Here is an 18,377-nt window from a genome sequence, read left to right on the forward strand (position 1 = left end):
CCAATAAAAATGGTCCTAAAGCATTACATCAAAAAAATGCATTCCATCAATTCTTTATTCAATGTGACACTGGGAAATTGAGAAAAACGGTTCTTCTTAAAAAATGGACAACCCAAAGGCATTGAACAACAATGTTAATATACTGCGTCTACATGGTAATTACTAATTGGAGAAAAAGTCCTGAGAAAAATTGATGAGTACATTGTTTGCGGCTACATTTTTGCACATGTTGGAAATGGGTGGATGGATGGCAACATTTCCAATGTATTTTTTCAGATTTTTAAAAATAGCATACATCTGATTTGCAAAGACCACTATCTGTGGTGGATCAACCAATATTCATTTAATTACAACAAAATTATTTTCCATTTGATTGCTGTAACTCCCTGCGCTACATTTCCACTATGTGGCAGAAATGCATCTGACTTGAAATTCACATTAAGTCAAGACAAAACGACATTTGTTAGCATGCGTACCTGCATTTGTAAATAGTACTGCTGTAGCTAATTCAATGTTAGTTTTTTGATGTTTTCCTCCATCTCTAATATAAGTAGCATTTGCATTAGCATGCGTGTGTGTTTTTAGAACTGTTGCACACCGAGCAACACAATTAAAACCGACTGAACTGTCACGTTGTGAGGGGTTTGGCAAATAGTTTTCATGGCTGACTGTAGGCCACTGCTTTTGGTGCAATTCAAAATTCAAAACATCGGCAGACATTAAATTCATATTCTAAATGTTCCATAAATTACATACAGCAAGCCTCATAATTAATGAATCGCGTCTCCTTGTTGTTTGAGCACTCATTCCCTGGTTTAATGTGGTAAGCGTAAAATGTCTGGATGCTAGAATGCGTGCTGATAAAAAAATGCACAAGCCCAGGTACGTACAAAAATAAATAATAAATAAAAGGGGACCTCCGTTATATTCATGCGTTTATTCAATCTTCAACTTTGAAAAATGTGAACTCGTTAACGACAATGAGGTAGAAATGAGTTTGAAGGCGGGAGTGTGTCCTCACATTACCTGCAGAGGACGCCAAAAACCACCTGCTATCTTGTTTTTTTCGGGGGCCAATGAGCTTTTTGTTCACTTGAGTTGTGGGCGGGATTTACAGAGAGCTAGAACATGGCTGCGTCCTTAGACGATGATGTTGACTTCAATAATCAGGATTACTACTCGCTACTCAACGTGAGGAAGGAGGTACGGATGTTGAATATGAATATGCCAACCTTGAGCTTTCGAAGGTCCGTCACTGCGACGGTTGTGCTTAGGTTGCTTCGCTGGGAAGTGCTCGGTGCGTCATCCAGCTAGCGAGGAGGAAGGAGGTTGAGACCGGGTGATGCTGCACAGACACCAATGAACCATATTTTATTTTGCACGTCTCAGTAAATATGCGCATGGAAAGCCGTCTGGGTATTTATCTAATATCCAGTATAAACCAGTTGTAAGGCAATCGAACAAACAGAACTTAGAACGACTGTGCGTGTTTTACGACAGTAACCATTTTCTCCTAGTGCTTTTGCCATACCGGTCGGGTAAGTACTGTACATGGTACTAGTGAGGAAAAACTGCACATATTGACAATTGCATGCTACTTGTGTATTATAATGTTCCACTTGTTGACACCTAGCTCCTAGTAGTAGGGTATTGCATAGTTTTGCCTCATTGATCTAATTGGTGCAGAATGGTCATCCATGTTTTTGGAATGTGAGTGGAAGATGGAGTACCTGGACAGAAGCAAGGATGAGAAAACAAACAAACAAACAAATTTCACACAGGAAGGTTGACACCGAGATTCGAGCCCTGAGCTACTTCAACGTGCTACACTAACTGAGGAACCAACTAAATCCACTCTTACCATTTTGTATATGTACAGTATAGTTTCCAACAGTGATTACGTTCCTGGTTATCCGGGTTATTTGCTATTCCTGAAAAACAAAAATTTACAAAGATAAAACGCCAAAGTGAGGCATACCACCACCTATTATAGTAGATGTGGACATCGAGTACCTGGCCAGGATGGTAATAGCATATGTTTTACATATCAGTGGATATTTTACTTCCCCATATTTGCTACTGGATGTACCGTTTTATGATCCAGCATTCTTGAATCCCAAAAGTTAAGACTCACAAGTACATTTTGTATTCATTTTTGTCCTAGATTATAATTTTTTATTTCGTATGCTTCAAGTTTGGTATTGTTTGTTTCCATCTGATCACAGGCTACTGTGGAGGAGCTGAAAGCATCGTACAGGAGGCTATGCATGCTCTACCATCCTGACAAACATCGCGACCCTGAGCTGAAAATACAAGCTGAACAGCTTTTCACTCAGGTGCACCAAGCCTTTGAAGGTAAGGACACAAGATAAAATATTTTTCTATGATCTATCGAGCAACAAAGTTCATACAAGAACAATGAGAAAAATCAATGTTTTTCTGTATGTTACGACGAGTACTAATACAGATGCAAACGCGGGGGCGGGGGGTGTCACAACAATACCGGTGAAATGAATGAACAAAAAAATAATTACCGGTATGTCAAAGGTAGGTAGGACTGAAAACAACCAATTCCTTTTCAACAGTGGTGGTTAATCTTGGCAGGTGGCGGCACACCTGAAAGTAGTTGCTAACTGGGTCACTCTTCCCTGCACTGATTGGTCGGTTAAGAATTGGTCGGCCACCAATCAGCAAAGAGCAGGGGAGCGCTGCTGCGCATATGCAAAGATGAACTCAAAGAAATAAATAAATGGCCACAAAATATTGTGGACCGTAACCCTGTACATCACATCAAGTTGTTTCCCTTTGTTTCCACAGTGCTAAGTGATCCTCACGCTCGATCGATCTATGACCTCTTTGGGAAGAAAGGATTGGAAGTAGAGGGCTGGGAAGTAGGTTTTCTGTTTCAGTTTTTTTTTTGGTTTGATGTCACCATCCTCAATATGGTAATATGCTTGTCTAGGTGGTGGAACGAAAAAGAACACCGGCAGAAATTCGGGAAGAGTATGAGCGTTTACAACGAGAAAGAGAAGAGAGGAAACTTCAGCAAAGAACGAACCCCAAGGTTGTATATGTGCCCTGCGATTGACTGTTGACCAGACCAGGGTGTGCCCTACCTCTCACACAAAATCAGCTGAATGGATAAATATCAGTGACAGTCAAGCCTCACGTCAATTTCTCAGTTCTCTGTTTTTTTTACAGAAAAAAATTATAAATTGATGAATTACTGAAAAAAAATAGAAGAAAGTTTAAATAGCACACTGCACATAGGCGGAGGTTCGTTGTAGATACACAATGTAATTCAAATGGTGTGGAGGCCAATTAATCGGTTATCAGATTTAGTTTTTTTAACTGCCTAATATCGGAATCGGCCTTAAATAAAAAAATCCATATCGGTCTGGCATTTATCTTATGTGGATTATTGTGCATTTGATCTTGACTTGAACTGCATTCTGTCATGCATTCCTTCAACCAAATCATGATTTATTCATCAATAGGGCACCATCAGTGTGGGTGTGGATGCGACTGACCTCTTTGATCGTTACGATGAAGACGTTGAGGAGACGCCAGGTGGAGGTTTCCCTCACCTTGAGATCAACAAGATGCATATCTCCCAGTCCATTGAGGTAAAAATAATAAATAAAAATAATCACTGAAGTATGCAAATATTACTTGGCAGCCTGTTACTTTTTGGACTTTATAAAGCAGACTTAAAGAAGACTTTTTCAGTTTTATCAGCTTTGTTGTTATTCTTCAGGCCCCTTTAACAAACTCTGACACAGCGGTGCTCTCTGGCTCGCTCTCGACACACAATGGGAACGGCGGGGGCAACATTAACATGACTGTTCGGAGGGTGACATCTGCTCAAGGCTGGGGAGAGGTGAGGCTCCAACATCGACACGCGATCGGCAACAACTACGATGCATTTGCGTGAGAGATCATCAGATGTGCCGAAAAAGTCATTTCATTGGTCCGAAAATTGTTTACCGTAAGTAATGTGTCTTTGTTCATGAATACAAGCCAGCAACATATAGAAATAAGCAAAACAATGGGATGCTCTTCCCACTAGATGGCAGAAGATGCAACGACTCTGTTTGTCCACCTGTTGTCAAGTCAACATAGTCACTGTGGATATATACAGTATATTGGTAGTTTTGATAGATGTAATTGTGCACCCCCTGACATTTTTTCATTCTTTTCTTTTATATTCCAAGCTGATATCCCTGTGTAAATTCTAAATGTCTATCGACATATACTCCAATAATCTATCTATCTAGTTAGCGAGCGAGCTCGCTAGCTAGCTAGCTTGTAAAAAAAAATTTAAATGAGGGGGAAAATGAAATGGGTGTGGTCTCTGAAATTGGATAATATGTTTTAGCACTGTTGATGGTTGAGAATCGCTAAATTGCAAAATTCTTTTGCCCGCACCATCTGGTGTGGGCGGAACCTGGCGTCAAGGTTTTTTATGATCATTTTGAAGATTCAACAAGCTGCGAGCATCATTTCTGCTTGCTGTCCTTATTGTTTTTGTCTCTCTCTAAATCCATGCAGGTGGAATTTGGAGCAGGAGACATATTGGGACCTGTCATTGGTTTGAAGGTGTTTCGTAACATCACGCAGCGATGGTATGGCCCAAGAGTTTAACCCCCGCATTTCACGTAGCACATGGACTTTTGCTGTTCTGCTCTATCTGTTTGATGCCATTCCTCTGCTCAGTTTCTTGACAGCGCAGTGCGGCTTGCAGTTTTCCCCCCGAGGCTTACGCCCCAGCTGCTCTTTGATGACGGCACGCCACCTGGACCAAAACACGATGGGTTATCTGCAGTGGCGCTGGGGGCCCACCAGTGCTATGACCACAAGTGTGGTGCGGGACACGAAGAGTAGTCACTTCACTCTGGCTGTACAGGTAATCCGAACATTTATGTGTCCGTTTTAACATGACACATTTGGTAACGATGCTCACCGGCCACAACCTAAGGTGCACTTGCATAATTTACTGACATATAATGGTTCCAAACTCCTCGTACAGATGAGCTACTGTTACCCACAATAAGCATCACATACAACTCGGGAACAATTTCAAAATGCATTATAGTGCATGACAGAAAACGTAAGCATGCCTCTAAAAGAGAACACATGTTGGACAGAGCTAAGCCTCAATGTACTAATGCATCTTGAAGAATAAGAACATTGTAGAAAAGTTCATTTATTCAGTCATTCAATTCAAAAACACTCGTAGAAGGCAAATTCCTTCCTTGTACCTGTCTGAGAAAATTATTTTCATGTCTTTTTCCGTAATATTTATTTCTCGTCATGGTAAAATGTAGCATTTCTATATAGTCAATAAAATGAAATCATGAAATATTTCATTCTACGTGTTGTGAATTACTCCTAAGAAGTAATATATGAGGATCACTTTTTGACTTGAACTACTGAAATTAAGTGTTTCCCCCTTATTCAAATTTATTGAGATGCACTTGTGTATTTAACAGCTACAGTATAGTTGATCGTTCATCATTACGGAGACTAGAGAGGAACTGCGCTGGAGAGGTGTTGGTTGATATTATTACATCGTAAAATTGGAAAGCTCTTTAAAAATGTGGATTCAGACTGAGGATTATTACCCCCCACCTTGTTTTCATTTTTTTCGTTTTTTTTTCCTTTTATTAAAGCATTTGTGGTGCAGCTAATGATGCGGTCCGGGCATGTTGTTTGTGCTCTTATTGCAATATTTAAATGTCCTCTCTAGCTGGGTGTTCCCCACTCCTACCTAATGATGAGCTACCAGTACAAGTTCCAAGATGAGGACCAGACCAAAGTCAAAGGTTCTGTCAAGTAAGTCTGTCATCCATATAAGTCCACCACATGAGTGCTCGTCGGAATGGGCATGTGAACTACTGTTTGGCTACAAAGATTATCCGTTGATTGTGTGGAATTGATTTTTGATGAAAAGAATCAAAAGAAGCATGAGCTACACGTTGCCCTCTGCTGTGGCACAATTCCTACAGGCAATCATTATGACAGTTGCATAGAAAGTCAAATGCAGAACATTACATTCATGTCTCTTTTTTATGTACCGGGATGTATTTTTCTTTAGTTGTAAAGGAATGTTATTTTAAAAAAAAGGTGTTAGAAAAAAAACTCTTTTGTGATCTAATTTCTTACATGACCATCCGACTATTTAATTTAACAGCTGAACTTGACGGATCAAAAATCGGGATTGTTGAATATTTTAACAATACGCACACTCCGCGTCAGTATCAAAAGCAGATTAAATCATGACCCTTATTTCATGATCAAACATCATTTTATTCAAAGGAGTAATCGGGTCTCTCAAAGCACCACAGTTTGCGCAAGTGATTGTCGATCAAATATTCGATCTTCTGTAAATTTTAATTGTGTCTAATATGTCTGATCCCGCACGTTCTCGTATGTTCTCCTCAAATTTAAGGACGAGAGCGGTTGCACTGTGAAAAAAGAAGCACTATATCCCGCAGCGTAATCTTGATTAGGGCTGAACGATTTTGAAAGATAAATCTCATTGCGCTAAATATGGATACATTTTTTTTTTGCATTGTCAATTTGCATTTGATTAATGGTTCCCCCCCTACCACTGTACAGCATTGATGGAAAGGAAACAGCCCGCGTCTTTGAGTCATTGCACGTTCTCCCCAAGTTGCTGTCGTCAGTAGCGGCCTCTTGGTCTCTATTGACGTCTGTGTCTTCCCTTCTCCAGGACAGGCTGGTTCGGAACAGTGCTGGAATACGGAGCAGAGAGAAAGATCAGTCGCCACAGTGTCCTGTCAGCCACTGTCAGCGTCGGCGTCCCTCAGGGAGTCACACTGAAGATCAAGTACTCAACGACCTGGCATTTGATGGATCCTTTTTATTTTCCGTGGGCCTTCGTGCGACGATATAATGGGTGTTTTCTCGCAGGTTGGCACGCGCCAGCCAGACGTACCTGTTTCCAGTTCACCTGACAGACCAGCTGCTGCCCAGCGCCGTCTTCTACGCCACGGCGGGGCCACTGCTGCTCTACATGGCCGTCCACAAACTTGTCATCATCCCTTACACGCGAGCGCAGAAAGAAGAGTCAGTATGGATTTCTTTGGTTTTCGGTTGACTGTGTTTCTTCCAGTGAGTGTCCCATTAGCACCAAGCAGGGCGATTTTACTTCAATTTGGCATGTGCACTTATTTTGCTTGTCTGTTAACAGAAGTCACACGCCCAAATCGTCCCTGCTATGCCGTGTAACAGATTACAACAACAACAAAAACAAAATACAAAAGATTTCATGACTGATAATAGGAGAAAAAAAGAAATTGTCATTGCTAGATCTTGTAAAAATCATATCTTTGCATCTCTTTTCGAACTACGCTCTGCACATGAATGCACATTCACTCTTTTTTCCACCATTGGACACACGAAAGAAGAATAGGATGAGAGCCACAAGAAAGAAAGATAAAAGGCCAGATGTCCTCTATAGTTGTCCCCTGTTTACTCTGTGTGTTGTGAATTCATTGGCTGTTTACACTGAGTGCCCCCACCCACATAGCTCACGTCTCTTCCACCCTCCCCGCAATGCAAAAACAGGCCAAATTAGAGTTTACCTTTGCGAGCTGCACCTCCACGTTTTTTTTTTTTTTTTGCATCAGATCAGCAGCTGCCAGATAGTGGATGAACACATTTCGTTTCCAATCCGCCTTCAATATCAAATATTAAGTGCAAATAGTGATGCAAAAGTTTGAGTCTAGTGGTTCTTACAAGACTGACAGCATGACACTCGGATTGCACATCATTGCATGAGAGCAACTCCACCGTCATGCCCAATTGACTTTTTCACTCAACTAACAGTGGTGTGATGCCAGCCCAACTTGGGGATTCAGAGAATATTCTGTTTTTTCCGCAACAGAGCTGTGACAGCAGTCACCTCATTTTAAATGAGCTGCCCTGCCACTCGGCTTGCTCTATTTTTCGCAGCCTCGATTTCGCATTGTTATTGCCTCATTTGCTGACAGACTGTGACGGGGGCCGGCTCGGGAAAAGTAGCCAGCCTCCACGGTCAGTCCTAGTCAGTCATACATGTTCCTGTGCTTCCCAGAGAGCTGGAGCTGCAGAGGAAGAGCTCAGCCACAGACATTGCCAAGAAGAAGCAGGAGGCCGAGTCTGCTGTGAGTCTTGCAAACATGCACTTGTTTCTCTTTTCACGTGGAATCATTGATCATCGCTACCGGGAACAGAAGGTCGGCCCCCTCTTTTCTTCAGGTTCTGCTGATGCAGGAATCTGTGAGGAGAATCATCGAGGCCGAAGAAGCCAAGATGGGTAAAACGCCGCGACTTCAATGACCATTTTTAGTTTGTAGACAAGTTCAAAACTTAATAGGACTCCCGAGGTGTAAATCAGACACATTTGTCACGCTGGATGTCAGCTGCATTATATAAACTGTAGCTCCAGGACTCAAAACTTCAATCATCCCGCGCCGTGAAGCCAATCTGCATGCTGCAGCCTCTACAGAGGTTAAATGTGTAAATTTGCGTCTCGGCGCTTGGCCATAAATCAAAACTGTGACCTCAGTGTGCTAATTAATTTCCTGTCACATTTATGTCGAGGTTCCACATGGTTATTTGAGGAGACACTCGCTGAATGCCTTTGCCCTTCAGATGCACTTGACGATGAATACAGCCCAGAGACTCGAAAGCAAATGAAACTTTCAACTGTTGCTTAACCGCAGGACTGATCATCCTGAATGCCTGGTATGGAAAGTTTGTGTCCGAAACAAGCCAGAAGCAGGAGAAATCCAAAGTCATTGACGTCACCGTGCCGCTGCAATGTCTAGTCAAGGACTCCAAACTCATCCTCACTGAGACTTCCAAGGTGTGCGTGTGCACGCGCACGCGCGTTGGGTAATTGCACGTCAGCCTTTGCGATAACGCATGCAATGTAAATGAATCGCTTCCCTTGCCGCAGGCAGGCTTGCCAGGCTTCTACGACCCCTGCGTGGGAGAGGAGAAGAGCCTGAAATTGCTCTACCAGTTCCGAGGAGTCATGCACCAAGTCATTTCCGCAGACACCGAGTCGCTTCGGATACCCAAGCAATGTGAGAAGGCTGCAGCTTCCAAGCACGTCAACTGCCATCCGTCTTGAAATAATGGATCATTTCGTCTCAATTCATGAACAAATCCACTTACTCGGTGTGAAATGTGGGCTTGTTTAATTGAACATAAAATATTTTATTCTTTTGCATGAATGGCAACAGGTTGACGCGCAGATTTATTGTCGGCCATCTAGTGGAAGAGCATTGCATTGTCCTGCCTGTTGCTATTGGTGTACATCACGAGCATAAACAGGTAAACAAAGATGATTTAGACCAAGGATGGGCAATTCATATGCTGGAGGATGCCCTAATTTTTCATCAATGCTATTGGGGAGGGGGGCACGTAGGCCCCACGCACTTCCTAACCAGATGTATTACAAAAATGCTATTTTTGATATGGATAAACTCAATGGGGCGGCCCGGTAGTCCAGTGGTTAGCATGTCGGCTTCACAGTGCAGAGGTACCGGGTTCGATTGCAGCTCCGGCCTCACTGTGTGGAGTTTGCATGTTCTCCCCGGGCCTGTGTGGGTTTTCTCCGGGTGCTCCGGTTTCCTCCCACATTCCAAAAACATGCATGGCAGGCTGATTGAACGCACTAAATTGTCCCGAGATGTGAGTGTGAGTGCGAATGGTTGTTCGTTTCTGTGTGCTCTGCGATTGGCTGGCAACCGATTCAGGGTGTCCCCCGCCTACTGCCTGAAGACAGCTGGGATAGGCTCCAGCACCCCCCGCGACCCTAGTGAGGATCAAGCGGCTCGGAAGACGAACGAACGAACGAATAAACTCAATGGATGTTGTAAAGATCCACTCTCTTGAAATAACAACAAAGTGTTGCAGAGGGCTTTGTTTGCATAAGAATTACCATTCAAGGATGGCACAAAACTTCTGAACAAGAAACCAACATTGAGTGCAAGAACTGCTTTTGTAATTTTTTTCACAAAAATCAACTCACTCAAAATTTTAGTCTTATGGAAGTCTTATGGTTGTCCTGCATACCATTGTAAATCCGGAAAAAAATGAGGCCTACTCATGCAGCATCGGACAGTACAAGATCTGCTGTAAGCCTAATTTAGCCATGGCTGCCATCTAGTGGTGACATTATTAAATGCTCTTTCACTCGAGGACAAAAGGCACCATTAAAACCCAGTTTTTGCCATTCATACAACAGACTAATAGTTTTGTGTTCAGTTCTAATTTGCATGTAAACGATGAGATCATCCGAAATACACTTTATATGACGTCTTTGTTCGGTGCTGTGCTCTGGGAATTTTCAAATGTCAAATATGTGCCTTGGTTCAAGAAAGGTTGCGAAACGCTGGTCGAGTGAAAGGGCATGATAAGAACACTTTTGTGTCACACTGACATGACAATGTATCCGACTTCTGGAGTCCAAGTCATAATACAGATGGAATGTGCCACTTGGTGGCTTTGCTGTCATTTGGATGCATTGACTCACACTGACACACTTTTTCTTTTTTTTTCTCATCAGCTCACAGGATTGAAAGTGAATCTTAGGTAGGAGCTATGGAGCACCAGAGGGCAACAAAGGAACAAGTACACTTTTTGACAACAGGCCTTTGGTCTTCCTCCATGATGGTATGAGTGATTTCCTCCAATCCTTCTTTTCCTACGAAGCGACTCCCGGCTGCGGCATTCAAACGTCCACTGGGAGTTTGCAGCGCATGTTTGCCTGACACTTGACAGGGCTGCTCGCATATCATCTGCCCACCGAAGGAGGACAGAGTAGCACTCAACAGAAGGGCCCATCATGGTGCCATCAATGATCGGTCAAAGTTTCACCAAAGTGTCAAATATGCAGCCACTTAAGGAAAGGCCCAGTTTTACCTCATCGTGGACTCGATTCTGATCCTTTGTCCTTCAGAAGATGTATTATGTATTACAGAGTATGATGTCCTTGTTATATAAACTGGATCAAGTCATAGGGTGGCTTGTAATGAACGATACTTTTTTGTTAAGGTCACGACATGTTTTGGTTTGTCTGCTGTGCAGTCGGGTGTCGCTGCGTGCAAATGTGTGAAAAAGAAGAGTGTGAGGGAAAGGGAAGTGACAGGGAGTGCAGGACGGTGCCGCTCTCTCCATTTTGGGAAATGGTCATGCCATTTCATTCGGATTCCGTGTTCGGTGTTGGTGGTTTAGTTGTAGCAATAATTACATTTCGGCTGCTACTGAGACATAAACTCTGATGCAAATGTGTGATGTTTGCTTTCATTTAAAATTGTACTCTTGAATTTAGACTGACAGTTTGTTATATTGGACAGAAGGAGCCATCTCCTCTGGAACAGAATAGTACTTTATAGTTATAAATGATGACCAGTTAGCGAATTCAGGACATAAGGTTTGAGTCATATCTTTCACATGGTATTTTCTCTTGTTTTTCCCTTTCGTTGCTACTTTGAGTTGCACTGTGAATGCTACTTGTTTTTTTTTATTGGTCTTTTAGAACTGCACTATTTGCACATAATGTGCCCCCTTTAGTTCTGAGCTATTCTATCAAATGTTATTCTTTCAAACAATTGATCACGATAAGTATTGTAATTGCCGTTATAATTGAGACTGTAATAGAAGAAAATACTGCATATTTTTGCACTGAAATGACTGAATGCTGCAAATAATTCCAGTTCTAGGTGAAAGTACTTAAATACTGATTTGCCTTCTTGTTACTGGTAAATTCTGTTCGTTGTCCAATATTTGTCCCATTTCTTGTGTTAAAATGTGTTGCGATTGGCAAGGCACACGTGCACAATCAAAAGAGATCCAATACAAGAGCTGCAACAAATATTCTACCTTTACAAAGACAGTAAGACTGTGTTTTTGAATGACGTTGTCAGTAATATTATGTAGACATTTACAAGAGCTCGGCAAAGGGAAAGAACACCTCTAGGCAGTTTATACATCGGATATTATTACAATATTACAGACAAGTCATTTAAAAGGACTTATTTACTTGCGGTGACGGTTTTCGAGTTAGGCATGTGCAAGTGCACTAATCTTGTGACCGGGTTGAGTTATTTTGACAGGTGTTCGGCTCATGCCTGCTGCAGCGACACTCTCAGGCCAGCATAAGAACAGCACCCTAATCGTTTCATTCCAAGCGACGTCCAAAATGTCCCTATGTAGTACTGTATACCGTATGTGTACCTTCTGCTCACTTCAATGAAAATACTACAATAAATATAATTCCGAAGTGCTGAAAACTTTGTTTTGAACAGATTATCAGAGTTTTATGGCCTACTCCCACTGCTGGTTATATGTGTCATTCCCATTTAATTTGTGGCTTAATACGTGATCTTTCGGGAAACCCTACTTTTGCAAGATCATGAGCAACGAAAACAAGACTATTGATAAAATGGTAACTCTTTATTTACAATACTTTACATTAGTTTCATAGAAACAGTTTTCACCACACAGTATACATGACACATTCTCAATAAGGGGAGTGGACAACTCAACCCATCAGAATAAACCAACTTCTGTCACACGTAGACCATTGTTAATTGTACTTTTACATCTAACTGATCTTTTAAAAAAGAGGGCTCTCAATGAAATAACAGTGCTTGTCATTTCGAAAACATCCCAACCGGGCTGATTATTGGCAGCACAGCAACAGAAGACACTCGTTTGCCAACCAGACACACACGTTCTCTGGTCAAAGTCTGTGACTGTGTGCTGTGAAACCCCGTCCTTAGAATAAAAACTGCGTCTCCCAGTCTTGTCTTTCATGTCACTCGACACTGGAGTATGGCTTTTCTTTAACTGATGAAAAAACAGGTCCATGGCACGAACGTTCACAACACTTCATCCAAATGGCAGCAAGTTTCAAGGGAAAAAGTGGGGCCAAAAAAAAGAACCCTAAAAAAACGTTTTCCCAGTAAACATGCTGAGGGTGAAGGTATGTGAATACTGCTGTTAAAACTGGGAAGTGATGGGACACCAAAGCTGATTACAATTGCAGATGCCCATCTTACGGTAAAAGACCAGAAACCAGCTATTTTCATAGCAGCACATGGCATTGCCCTCCCCACGTCCTCTCCTCCCTCAAACGCATCAACTCTTGAGAGAATGTCAACACTATTCCAGTCAACTAACCATCACACTTGCTGCTGGAGCTTTGAACGGAACGGCCTTCAGTCCTTTCCATAAATATATGTGACAAAGGAAGCTTAAAGAATGAACCAGCTGAACTGATAGTGAAGGTGAAAATACTGATGAACGATGACAATGCTTGACCGATAGAAATGAAAGAAGGGAACCATCTCCCTTTTCGTCGATACGTGCAGCATCCGGCATTGGAAGACGGCTTGAGAAGAGGAGAAAGCGAGAGGAACCACCTCTCTGGGCTTCTATTTGTCCACAGTGGACTTAAATAACAAAAAGCACGGATGAAGCAGATGGAGTCTAGATCTTTGTTCTATTGGATTATCAGCTTAATACTATAGCACCATCTGAAACAATTACCGCAAGGCTTTACTTGTTTTCTCCTTGAAAACGACCACTTCATACCAACAAGAGGCCACTTAGGGGGAGAAAGAAATCAAGTCCAGTTACATCTGACCATATTTGTTTGCCAAAAGGGTCAAAGGGTCTGTTTTAAAGTGAGAAAAAGTGCAAACAAGTCTTTCCGACACATCCCTACATGCACCAGAGAGGGTGGCAGTTTGTTGGAGGGCCTCGACATGGCAGCTTTCCAGTGTTCGCAAGACACAACAGTCCCCAACTGTAGCCATCGGCTGCTATGCTCTCTTCATCTACGGACACGTATTCTACATGTTCAGCTTTTGGGTGAAATTTTGAAGTAAGCCTAGAATGGACCGTAACATGGTCAGGTGAACTTTTGTCTCACGTCTTAACCTTTGGAATGCTTGTCCAACTGTTGACATGGTCGAGTACTTTTTGCATCACTTGCTGTTCTTCAACAAGGATCGCAAGGGCAACATTCTGTGATGGCACGATGGCGATCAAAACTACACAGAAGGTCAAATAAAGGTCACCTGTCGCGGTTCGCGTGCATTTTCGGGAGATCCTGAAATTTCACCCAAAAGCCAGATACTCCTCACTGTTTCGAGTATCCTTTCAGTGATTGCATTACGCAGAGAGTCTGTAGGGAAGCACAAGTACACATCTGTAGAGCGAAAAAAAGGCTCCGGATGGGGTATAGAGACTTGCTCAAGTTCCGCAAGTGTTCTTGGAAAATCCTCAGAGGGATCACAAGTGGCGTTTCGGAGGTCATTCTAGCAGGTGTTTACGTGGACCGATGCGAGGGCGGTGGGAGCGACGGGCGTCGGCTCCGGCGGCAGGTCCGTCGTTTTCTCGGCAGCTCTGGCACACGTACGTTTCGGGCACGTGGCTCTTGCGGATCTTGGCGCACGACAGGTGGATCCAGGTGTGGCATTTGTTGCACTCGATCATGGCGCGGCCGGCGAATGGCTTCATGCAGAAACACGTCACCAGGTCCCATGAGTCGTCGTCTGAGGCCACATGGGGGGAGGAAATGTGCCCACATGCTTAAGCTGCCTAAACATTGCTATTCGCATTCAGATTAAATGTCCTGTTTTTTTATCTATCAAAGTGCTTACCTGAATCCACCATGATATCTTCATCCTCTCCCGACCCATCTTCGTCTCGGAACACCACCTGCTTGCCCTGACGGAACACCGTTCTGCTTCCAGAAATGCCCTCCACTTTCTGTACTTTGACCACGCCTTCTTCCAGATCCCGTCCGTCCCACTGGCTCCGTTCTTGCTGTTGCTCCTCTTTGCACTGGGACGGGTTGGTGACGTGCTGAGGATGGAGCAGAATGCTGATGTCGTCTTCCGGCTCCTCTTTTATGGGCAAGTCGCCAAAGGGGAACGGAGGCGGTCGTCCCGGGTCGGGCGACTTAGCTTGGCCATGTTCCTCAGTGGCCTGAAGCTCCCTCTCCTTTCTCCTTTTTTTCTTCTTCAGTTTCTCGGCTTTCCTGCGATCCTCCGGATGCAGGCTGGTGAACGTGTGCTGTGCAAAGGAAGATCATTTCGATCAAATTCAGAGGATATTTCTAACTTGGTTTAGTAGACCGCGGGTTAGGGAACCGACAGCTTGTGGGCCATATACGCGCCAGCTGGAAATTGTAAAAAACATAAAAAAAGCATAAAAGCTCATAATATATACAGGGGTATATAATATATGTGAATAGACGGGGGTGGGTGGATGGATTGGACGGACGATACCCTGCAAGCAAAAAGGTTCCAGACTCCTGGCTTAAGACTATAAACTCAACTCACATCTTTCTTGATGTGACTGGACAATGTGGCCCCGAGCTGTGGATGGTTTCTGTTCCTGTCCAGGGGGACCATGAAGGGGTGTTGGGGACAAGACGGCGATGGCCCCGGGGTCCATCCGTCGCTATCAACTGTGCTTCCGGTGCTGTTGGGAGGGCTGGAAGTACTTCGCAGTGAAGAGTTCTGTAAACGATTTAAAAAATAAATAAAAATCCACTTTTTTTTTCAGCCTGTCAAGCACTAGGTCCATTCAGTTCTACTCAACTGGCTTTTGCGCTATCGGCACTCCAATCAGAAGAAAACTTGCTAGTAAACAACAATGGTTGAGAATGAGGGTCTCCTGTACTTAACTTCTCAGCATGCCCACTGTATGAAGACATTGGCGAAGAGACTGCGGGCAGACTGTAGGGTATCCTACAGTATTGTGGTGGCTAGTCAGTCACAGGGTAAGCTCATGTTCGGTTTCAATTTTGGTTATTTCTAGTTGTGCATCTTCAAATGTTACACTGAGGAATCTGCTCTTCTTTTGTATCGCAAATTTTGAATCCTCACCAGGTACCAGAAACAGTACCTTGCAGTTCCTGGATTTACTGCTTTAAAAATAAATACATGTCAGTAGCTCGGGGGACCGTGGCAAGCCGAGTAGGTACGGTATGCAGGAATACAGGATTTCGTTCATTACTATGCTTGTAACTCAAATTTAGTCAGATATCAAATCAATTTTCCTGAATGAATTAAATGGAAATACCTTTAAATATATTCTGGCCATGTTGGTGTGTGCATGTCGGGCACAATGTGCTTTGAACTTTTTAAGCCACAAAAGAACATTTATCTTGACTGATAAAACCCAGTAATTGCTCAGCCCTACACTGTATATTGATTTGGACTGAATTTGACCAAATATATTAGTTTGAGCCTTACTTACCTCTTGGGGATATGGGATGTAACCAGCATAGGCCAAAACAAACGTACAAAACTGGTTAAAATCTTCCACTGTCCTTTTCCTCTTCCTGTAGGGTTGACTGAAGCCCTGGTACATAGAGAAACGTAGGTTAGGTCCAGTGGTGAGAAATAGTTGCAGGCAGTGTGGTTGCCTCGTTGTTCCACATATCACCGTGTTGCATGTGCAGTCCCCCCCGGATACTGTACTTAGTCATACTAGTGTGCGTCTCATCCATGGCCTTCGCCTGAATTAAGACAATGATTTCATACTGTTAACTACTATGATTTGTGGAAAATATGTAGCGTCTTGTGGCATCCTAAACAGTACAAGCTTTGCAAAGTCATAGTTTCATCAGAAAAAATACTGTAAGATTATTTTTTTGGCTATTTGACCGAGTTTTTATTGGCAAAGCTAAGGGAAGATTTGGTAACATAATAGCCGTTTAAACACTGGCTAGTATGATTCGATTCGAGTATGCTTCTGCAATACAAATGTAATTGATTTCAAGGTTTTTTTTACACATCTTAACCTGGAGGGCCATGCATTCTGTACTTCTTACTTTACTTTTGACATTTTTCTCCTCAACGAAGGCAGAGTGTGAGGACTTTTGCCAGCACTGATTAGCTTCGAGCCACTACTTCTGCGGTTAAACGATGGGTTGACACAGTCTCTTAATGCTCCTTGGCGTGAGTGTGCCACTATCGCACGAATGAGCAACAGTCATCCGAAACGATAGATAACGTGACGACAACGCAGTTTGGATGAAAATAAATGTACCGCAAGGGAAAATCGGTGGTATTTGCCTTTTAAGTGTCTTGCGGGCAAGTCCTACCAACCCCCACTATTAGACCTAACTGTCAGAGACAACAAATGTGGGCTAGCAATGGACAGTCAGCAGTAACAGACGACTGTGAGGCTAGCCACGGCTAGTCACGGTGGAGAGTGAACCATAAAGCAAAGTCGGGGGCTTTATTTATTTACTTTCCTTACCAAAAGTAAGGCTGTCGAAATGAGTAGCGATTGTTTGTTTCCGAGCAGACTTTGCAGTCGGGTCTCGCTAACATTGCGTTGACTTAGCACACGTTAGCATGTTAGCAATGGTGATGATGATGAAGATGATGATGATGGAATGTTTTCCAATCGATTGCACGTTAACAATCCCTCCAAAGTATGTTCAGGAGTAAATCGAGGAGATCATTCCTGCGCGTACAAAATGACACTTACAAGTGTGTGAGTCGACGGACGGTTAGAGCGAATGCAAAAATCACCGTGAGCAAGTTGATTACATTCATGTTACAACAATTTGTCAAGAGCATTACAAGCTAACAGTGCGGTGACAAGCGACCAGCAAGTTGACATTCGCTGGCGTCGTTAGCAATTAAGCAAAAACAACTCCACAGCCCAAACGACGAGTTATTCCAATAAACTCTCACTTACCTCAGACTGGAAAGCGGGAGATGTCGACGGCTTTATGTCGCCCATCTTTCTCCGAGTCTTGTTAATACTATCTTGACAGGCGACGCGATTGTATCGTTTAAAAACGCTGAAGCTAACGTAACGTACGTTACTTGGAAAACTCGAAGCCTAAGTGAATGCACGATTGGCACCCGGGCCAGCTAAACGTTTAAAACCGTGCTCTCGGTGAGCACGGGGCTGTATGCCCATGGAAGCGTCCCGTAATGTCTTCTCCTTATCAGTTCGATGTGAAGGGGGGAGCGGTTCACTTCGCCTGGCGGCTGTCACCAGCAGCAGCCTGCCCACTACCTCCTCTTCTTCTGCTTGACTGAATCCTTGGTGGCTGCTAAACGGGGTGACTCGCGGGCGTCCCCCCTAGGCACTATTTCATTCAAGATAGACGTGGCAGGGTGAGAGATGTGCTTCTTTTTATGCAGTCAAACAAAATGATTTTAAGTCACATACATTATTTTCAAACCAAAGAAAGATTTGCAAGCAAAAAAAATGATTTAAAATGTTAAAAAGATTTGCAAACAATGGTATTATTACCCAAAGTAAGAAATATTTAAATGTATATTGCTATCTCATGAAACTATACGCGTTAGTTG

The 18,377-nt window shown here is 43.1% G+C and overlaps 3 protein-coding genes across 7 annotated transcripts in view; 1 reads left to right on the plus strand and 2 right to left on the minus strand.

Moving 5' to 3' along the window:
• The window catches only part of hipk1b (homeodomain interacting protein kinase 1b), a 91,890-nt gene extending 74,274 nt beyond the window's left edge, over window positions 1-17,616 (minus strand). Inside the window, exon 1 of the mRNA XM_052076515.1 lies at window positions 17,612-17,616. The gene's annotated coding sequence lies outside the window, so the exon portion shown is untranslated. The remainder of the gene's footprint in view (window positions 1-17,611) is intronic.
• Window positions 1,070-12,945, plus strand: LOC127607835 (dnaJ homolog subfamily C member 11-like). 5 transcript variants are annotated; one of them, XR_007964157.1, is made up of 16 exons: window positions 1,070-1,203; window positions 2,226-2,355; window positions 2,818-2,891; window positions 2,963-3,064; window positions 3,498-3,626; window positions 3,758-3,880; window positions 4,552-4,625; window positions 4,717-4,906; window positions 5,750-5,835; window positions 6,737-6,853; window positions 6,937-7,092; window positions 8,102-8,171; window positions 8,266-8,323; window positions 8,733-8,875; window positions 8,973-9,124; window positions 10,616-12,945. XR_007964157.1 is itself a non-coding variant. In XM_052076521.1 (16 exons), the coding sequence occupies exons 1-16, from the start codon at window positions 1,129-1,131 to the stop codon at window positions 10,661-10,663; spliced, it is 1,731 nt and encodes a 576-aa protein (XP_051932481.1). In that variant the 5' UTR covers window positions 1,070-1,128; the 3' UTR covers window positions 10,664-12,945. The 5 variants fall into 5 exon arrangements, 3 of the variants coding, with proteins under 3 accessions (XP_051932481.1, XP_051932482.1, XP_051932483.1); XR_007964156.1 differs by having other exon boundaries at window positions 8,973-9,098; window positions 10,586-12,945; XM_052076521.1 differs by having other exon boundaries at window positions 8,969-9,124.
• Window positions 12,460-18,101, minus strand: phf13 (PHD finger protein 13). The gene is made up of 5 exons (XM_052076535.1): window positions 17,752-18,101; window positions 16,297-16,401; window positions 15,375-15,554; window positions 14,691-15,105; window positions 12,460-14,582 (listed from the first exon to the last, which is right to left on the minus strand). Exons 1-5 carry the CDS (start codon window positions 17,794-17,796, stop codon window positions 14,341-14,343), a joined length of 987 nt encoding a protein of 328 aa, XP_051932495.1. The 5' UTR covers window positions 17,797-18,101; the 3' UTR covers window positions 12,460-14,340.
• Between the last annotated feature and the right edge of the window lie 276 nt (window positions 18,102-18,377).

This window comes from Hippocampus zosterae, chromosome 9 (genome assembly GCF_025434085.1).
Source record: "Hippocampus zosterae strain Florida chromosome 9, ASM2543408v3, whole genome shotgun sequence".
Classification (NCBI taxonomy): Eukaryota; Metazoa; Chordata; class Actinopteri; order Syngnathiformes; family Syngnathidae; genus Hippocampus; species Hippocampus zosterae.